General features: G+C 29.9%; 1 protein-coding gene across 1 annotated transcript; it reads left to right on the top strand.

Moving 5' to 3' along the window:
• The first annotated feature begins 1,668 nt into the window (after positions 1-1,668).
• Positions 1,669-2,064, top strand: LOC139425590 (uncharacterized). Its single transcript, XM_071180886.1, has one exon. It carries the CDS (start codon positions 1,669-1,671, stop codon positions 2,062-2,064), a length of 396 nt encoding a protein of 131 aa, XP_071036987.1.
• Positions 2,065-7,273: the final 5,209 nt, after the last annotated feature.

Here is a 7,273-nt window from a genome sequence, read left to right as displayed (position 1 = left end):
ATATTTACATATTTATATTGTGATATCTGTTAATACATATCTTTGGCAGAAAATTGTTTAAAAAATAAAGAATTCAGAACTTTTCTTAAATATTTCATTAATCCTTCATAAATCAAAAAACTATTCTTGTTAACACTAAAACATTATCTCAGGATGCAGCTGATATAATCTCAAATATCCCCGAAAAATTTTTAAGCAATATTATTAGTAGTTTCTTGGAAAAGGTACAATGAAAAAGGTCGGTTTCAGAATTATTGATTTATACCCTACCACTCCACGTAAGGTGGGAATCATTCCATTATCTTTGCCAGTTCTTTTATCGTTTGAGGCGAATTATCGTGCAAAAGTCGGTTTCATCACTCTTCATGGTACTATACTGGACATCCAGAAAGAGGTTTCATGATGCCAGGCATTCTAATTTTTAACTTGATATATTAGTCGCAAGCAATTTTACAGCTATGACACATTCCTCAAACACAGCTCAAACGCCACGAGCAGTTCTTATAAGGAGTATGAATATAAAAGATGGAGATGTCGTAAATGCTTATTTTTCTCCATTTGTAATTCAATTAAGCTCTTCTCAATTTGAACTTTTAAAAAAATTATACGTTTTCAGTTCATGATTTTTAAAAAAAGTTTTGAGCAAACATCTTTCATAACTCAAAAATCTTTATGTTAGCTCTAAAACATTATCATATAACTGATGTAATCGCATATATCCCGAAAAAATTTCAAAATGGTATCGTAAGTAGTTTCTTAGAAAAGGTGCATCGAAAAAGGTAATTTTTAGCATTATTGATATATAATTTGTTGCGCATGCGTTGTGAACCGTCAATGCATCTATTTTTACATTATTGCTTTCACTGATACCAAACTCAATCCCTATCATCAAATCTTGAGAGAGAAAGGAAAGCAACTTAAGAATACAACTAGATAGTTCAATTTATTAAAGCAGATTTGTGTTTTCGGGAAAATAAATACCACAATTCGACCTACAAGCGCTTCGAATTTTGTTTCACAGATGGCGCTGTAATCGAAAAATGAAAAAGAATTGTAAATTAGAATTAAAATAATGGAGACTTATAAGAGGTATGGAGAGAAATTAAAAAGGATGAAGAAAATATCAAAAGAAATATAAAAGGAAAAAATAAAAAATAAGATATTTCCTTACTTGGAGAAAAAAAAAAGTGAAATACACTCGATAACAAAAAAATCGACGCACCAAGAAGGAGTTGTCCGATTGAAATGAAAATTGGTGGATAGGAAGACAATGTACAGAATAGTAGTAAATGATTAAAATTTCAGAACAACTGAATAATTTATTGCGGAGTTACAGTAACAAGTTCAATAAGGTGTTGACCCGCCTCTAGCCTGGATACAAGCTGCCACACGGCGTGGCATAGACCGATAAAGCTCCCAGATGGTCTCTTGTGGTATTTCCTGCCAAATTCGATCCAATTGTCGAACGAGGTCATCAACATTCCGTGCCAGATGCAATAGCCTTCCCATCATATCCCAGACATGCTCGATGGGAGAGAGATCTGGTGATCTGGCAGGCCAAGGAAGTGTGTTGCGGTACGCATAAGCAAACTGTAAAATAATTGAATTATTCTTATATGTTTATTTTTGTTTATGTAAATTAAATACCTTTTTGGAATATTGCACGCCATGTCATCTAAAATTAAATATATAGTTTTCCGACTAATAGGTCTAACTAAACGGTGCCTTCGAAAGTCACTTGGTCGCGCATTACTAGATGAGGAAACCTTAGCTACAGTATTGGTGGGAATAGAAGCCTCGCTCAACAGTAGACCTTTGATTTACGAGCATGGTGAGAATGATACAGATGAAGCTTTGACACCATCTCATTTCTTAATTGGTCGAAAGCTTACTACTGTTCCATCTGGACCTGAGATTAAAGGTGATAAACTCACTAATATTTACAGAAAACAACAAGATGTACTTGATATGTTTTGGAAAAGGTGGACTAAAGAGTATTTGCTGGAACTGCGTTCACATCATCAAGTAAAAAATGTTCGGCAATCACCACGAGTACGAGTATGAGATTTGGTTCTACTGCAAGAGGTTGTACGACCAAGACACGTGTGGCAAAAAGCTCTCGTGGTTGAATTAATTAACGGTCGAGACGGAAAAATTCGTACTTGTATCCTTCGTGTCTAAGGGAAACATATTACCCGTCCAATCCAACAGGCCATACCTTTGGAGGTTGACCAGGGTGGGGAGGATGTTGCGGTACGCATAAGCAAACTGTAAAATAATTGAATTATTCTTATATGTTTATTTTTGTTTATGTAAATTAAATACCTTTTAGGAATATTGTACGCCACGTCATCTAAAATTAAAGATATAGTTTTCATTGATATTTCTTATTCTTATTAGTTGATAATCTTTAATAAAATGTTTGAGAAGCTTGCAGACAGTTCATAGCAACACGTGCCGTATGTGGTCTGGCATTGTCCTGCTGAAAAACCAACCTAGGGCGCTTCAAAAGGAAACGGTAGCAAAACAGGTCTTAGGATGTCGTCGACGTACCGCTGTGCAGTAAGTGTACCTCTAATGACGACCAAAGGGGGCCGGCTGTCAAAGGAAATGGCACCCCAGACCATAATGCCTTGTTGATGGCCGGTGTGGCGCGCAATAGCGAATGCAGGATCCCCCCTCTGCCCCGTGCGTCTGCAAACACGTCTTCGATGATCGTCAGGACACAGTTGGAAGCGGGATTCGTCACTAAAGACTATACGTCCCCATTCGGCATCACTCCAGCCTTATCGAGCCATGCACCACTGTAATCTGGCTCGGCAGTGTGCAGGCGTGAGTGCTTCTTGGTGCGTCGATTTTTTTGTTATAGAGTGTATTTTGAAAAACCGATTTTGTAACACCAAAGGTTAAGTGTATTTTTCATTGCTTTTTTGCCCACAGTGCTCACATTCGAGGAAAAGACAAGATATTTAATTGCAGATACCATTATACCGGGAAGAATATTCAGGGATTTAGAAAAGAATTTAAAATATTTTTAAAAATATTAAACCGCTTTTAAAATCCTTTTTCCAAGTAAATGAGAATTATTAAACACGATTAAAAAAATTCTCTATTTTTGCCAAAATTTAGGAGCCTATCCAAGAAAAATCAGATTTCACAAAACTGTTGCTTTTCTTCGTATTGTCATTTCATGTCCTTTGTCAGAATTCACAAACAAGGCTCTCCCACTAAAAATGAAAAATTTTGATTTACCAGTCTTTAATAACTGTATCAAATTCACGGCAGTTATAAAAACACCATATTATTTGCTAAAAAGTGTCAGTTCATAAGATTGCAAAGCTTACAAAAATAAGGAAAAAAAGAGACGTTAAGGTCATTAGATCAGATGTTAAAACTAAGACAAACGCATTCTCGAAATGTTTGATCGTTTCTAAATTTTTGGACACCCTGTATATTTTGTGAAAACTTGCGTAGTTTTCCAGGATAAGCAAAATAATAAAACGTTCGTGAAGAATAACAAATAGTTCTTAATGACGAAAATAAAAATAATAATTCAAAATTTTTTAGTATACTTACGAAGAATAAAGTTATGTCGATATGTTTAAAAAATTTTAAATTCATCCAATTCCCAAAAATTAAAACAATATTGAAAAAAAATTTTCTGAAATATAATCAAATGTTTCAGAAAACTTTGATTGAAATATAATTCAGTTTCAAGTTGCATTCAACAAATTTAATTAGAGGTCTCCTAGGCAATTTTCTTTTTCAAATTAAGTTAAAAAAACAATTTCAAATTTTTATTTAGTTCTACTTAAAATACCTGAGAAACATTAATTTAAAAGCAAAATTTTATTTTTGTGATAATGGTTTATTTTAACTTAAAATTCCCTCTTATTTCAAAATTATAAATCAATTTTAAAAGAGAGTATGCTTAAGCCTCTCTTGTGATTGCTTTATTTTTATTTTCGTCAAAGAAAAATAATTTCTCAATTTTTTTAAACATTGAAATATAATGTTTCAAAAACGTTTTTTTAAGAAAAAAAAGTAAACAAAATTAAATTAGAAAGGTATTTAATATCTTGCATTAATTATTTTTAAAGGTAATAAAAGTCGAAATTGGAAAAAAGGCTGTTTATTTTTTTTTAATTATTTAAACTTCTTCTGGCATACATGCAATTTGAAAAAAAAATTGTGGTTCATCTTGTTTTGTAGTTTAATCTCAAGAAATATTAAGGCTTTCGATAAAATTAAATCACTCATGTTTTGGTAAGAATCTTTTGCAAATTTGAGTTAAACGTGACATTTTAAGTAAAGAAAGTAATATATCTTTGTTATAGTAAATAGATTTATTCTTTTCTATCACTGTTTCTTACGGCAATATGAGATAAATTGTTATTTCTTTCAGGTGAAATTGTTATTTTTGGGATAATTAATAAAAAATAAATATTTTAGTAAAGATTTGACAAAAAAAAAACTACTAAACAACGCTGATGTTAAGTTTTATTCCTTCTGAAGTAGTTTTGGAATTTTAACAGCTTGAAATGAAGCACACAATTAATATTTTTAGCGAATTGACGATGACGATTGAATTAATGATACGAACATTTTTTTTCAACAAAATTTGCATTTGCTATATTTTTTTTCCATATATCTAAAATCGACTGCCATTACAAGTTTCAGACTAAATGTTCAAAAACATTTAGAACAAAAATTAAATTGCGTTCATAATTTAATTTTCTATTGAGCGATCGCATGAGTAGAATCAAATATCAAATAAACAAATAAACTGAAGAAACTGAAGCATAAATAAGCTATACTTGATAACGTAAAATCTTCATTTTCGTTAAAAATTATGAAGGTGAAAAAAATCGGCATGTTTTGAGCCCTCTACATCTTGTTTTAGATTCGCTGGAATTTTATTTTTTCATATGAATACCGATTCCTTAGTTACGGTCATGAGTTCACCAAAAAAAGTGGAAATCTGCTTTATTTTCTTCCTTCACACCTTGCGAGTCTTGAGAATGGGAACCTATTTTTGAGCATTCACCTTTTTATCCACTTTTATAATTTATAAAGCAAGTGAAATTTTATATTATTAAGATCAATTTATCGGTTTCTTAATAAAATTCAGTTAAAACTTAATAAAACAATCAATATTACAGCAAAAATAATTTCATATTTTACAATATTCATTTTCATCGGTTAAAAAAGATAACTACTTAATTATATCAACTCTCTAAAGCAAAATACATTTTAATCTAAGATGTCGTACAAAAACGTCATTCCTCAAAATAAACATTTCTTTACTCTATAATTATGAAAGGCAACCGCCATATGGAAAATATTTTCAAAAATTCAGTTTGAATTTCAGCTTCTTGTTATGAATTGTATAATTGTGCATTTCATTTTGTAATTCTAACACAATTTATATAAATCAAAAAATGCAGGCAATATTAATAAAATTCGTTTATCCAAATATCAAAGCAAATTTATTTCTATACTTTAATTTAATAATGATTAAATACTTCAGACTCGTAAGGCAATAAAATATTTGCAATTAGAAGATTTAATTTTAAATGAAAAAAAAATTTTTTTTTTACATAATACATTTTTAAAACAATTTCCTATTCAAATTTTATTACCAAGTCACTATTTCGGCAATTTCGTTTTAATTTCATTTTTTTTATTATATAGTTTAAAGTTACATAAGAAATTTGACTGCCTAGCGATTGAAAATTCCCTAATCATTATTAAATTGAATAAAGGGAAAAAAATTGTGAATAATTCAGTAAGATTTTATGATTATATTTCGAATAAAATGTTTGTATTACATCTTAATTTAATTTTAAATTTAAAAAAAAAATTAAGTTTAATTTCAAATAAAAAAATATACATTTTGTTTTTACATAAAGCATTTTAGAGACAATTTCTTATTTAAATTACATTGGCCATTTTATTATAAAAAAAATTTATTTCTAATTATATAGTTTAAAGTTACATAAGACATTTGACTGCCTAACGATTTAAAATTCCCTAATCATTATTAAATTGAATAAGCGAAAAATTTATGAATAGTTCAGTAAGATCTTATGATACTATATCGAATTCACAAAACTATTTTCTAACTAGTACTATTTTAAAAAAATAATTTTTTTCATAAAAAAAATTCTCGGCAGTGATAGTCTTGATTAGAGGAAGATTGGATTCCTTAAGAGCAGTACTAAGTGTTTGCCAAACTGCTCAAAGTCTAACATTCATAATTAATTTTCTATATTTGACTTAGGTTTAAGTACTGAGAGGGTTTGTGTGAGTAGAAACTTCAGATAATGAAACTTAACTTCTAAACTCTATTTTGTCACGGATTGAAGTTTGCAGAAGCTTTGCGGTATTGACCATTGAATTAAATATTTGTTGAATTTTCGTGCCCAGTTGATTAGTTTTGTATAATTTTTTGAAAGAAAAATTCGTCTTTTGAGTGAGAGTTGACTCTTTATTTAAAAGTTTGGAATTTATTCTTAGATTTTAAAAAGAAATATTGATATTAAATTCTTAATTTTTTTATGCATTGAAAAATAGTTAATCTTAAAATATGAAGCCTGACCTAAGACTGTTCGAAAAAATTTAAATTTTCAGTCATTTTGTTCGCCATTTTATCCATGAATATTTTTTTTAAATTTTGTCAATGATCTACGCTTTGTTTCTTGGATTTTGTCTCAAAGGTGGATAATTTTTATTTCACTTTATTTTTTAAGCAAAATGTTCGAGCTCATTGCATGGTCTTAAAATTAATTCATATATGTTATTATGAATGACTGAAATTGGTTGTTGTTAACTTCCACCGTATGTTGACAATCATATACTCGTTTTGGTAAATGTCCGAAATATATACTAGGTCCAGTTAAGTGCCAATCGGTACCAATTTGCCGTAATGCCATGTCCGGTATTGCATGTATTTTAAGGTCAAGTGCCACTGCCCAGTTTGCCTTTAACTGGTACTTCGAACACTGATATTTCTACTAATCTATCCTCAGCAGATGTTAAAAAATCGAAAAAATATAATAATGTCCACACATAAATTAATATCAAATCGGATATAACAAGCATTTCGGACATTCACGAAAGCCACTATGTAATTGTTGACATTCACCGGTGAAAGTCGACATTATCTTGATTTTGATCATTCAGGGTTACATAGATAAAATAGTGATAGTATATTTTGATATTACAGAGTTAACACTGTTTACTATTACTATAGCTATGTACCATAGATAGA

Source organism: Parasteatoda tepidariorum, chromosome 8 (genome assembly GCF_982258835.1).
Source record: "Parasteatoda tepidariorum strain Cologne lab strain chromosome 8, Ptep-v5.0, whole genome shotgun sequence".
NCBI classification, from domain to species: domain Eukaryota; kingdom Metazoa; phylum Arthropoda; class Arachnida; order Araneae; family Theridiidae; genus Parasteatoda; species Parasteatoda tepidariorum.
This window is presented reverse-complemented; position numbering and strand designations above follow the sequence as displayed.

Bases quoted from the DNA above. Each gene is read 5' to 3' on its own strand.
- LOC139425590 (XM_071180886.1), top strand. From the start codon at position 1,669: ATGTCATCTAAAATTAAATATATAGTTTTCCGACTAATAGGTCTAACT.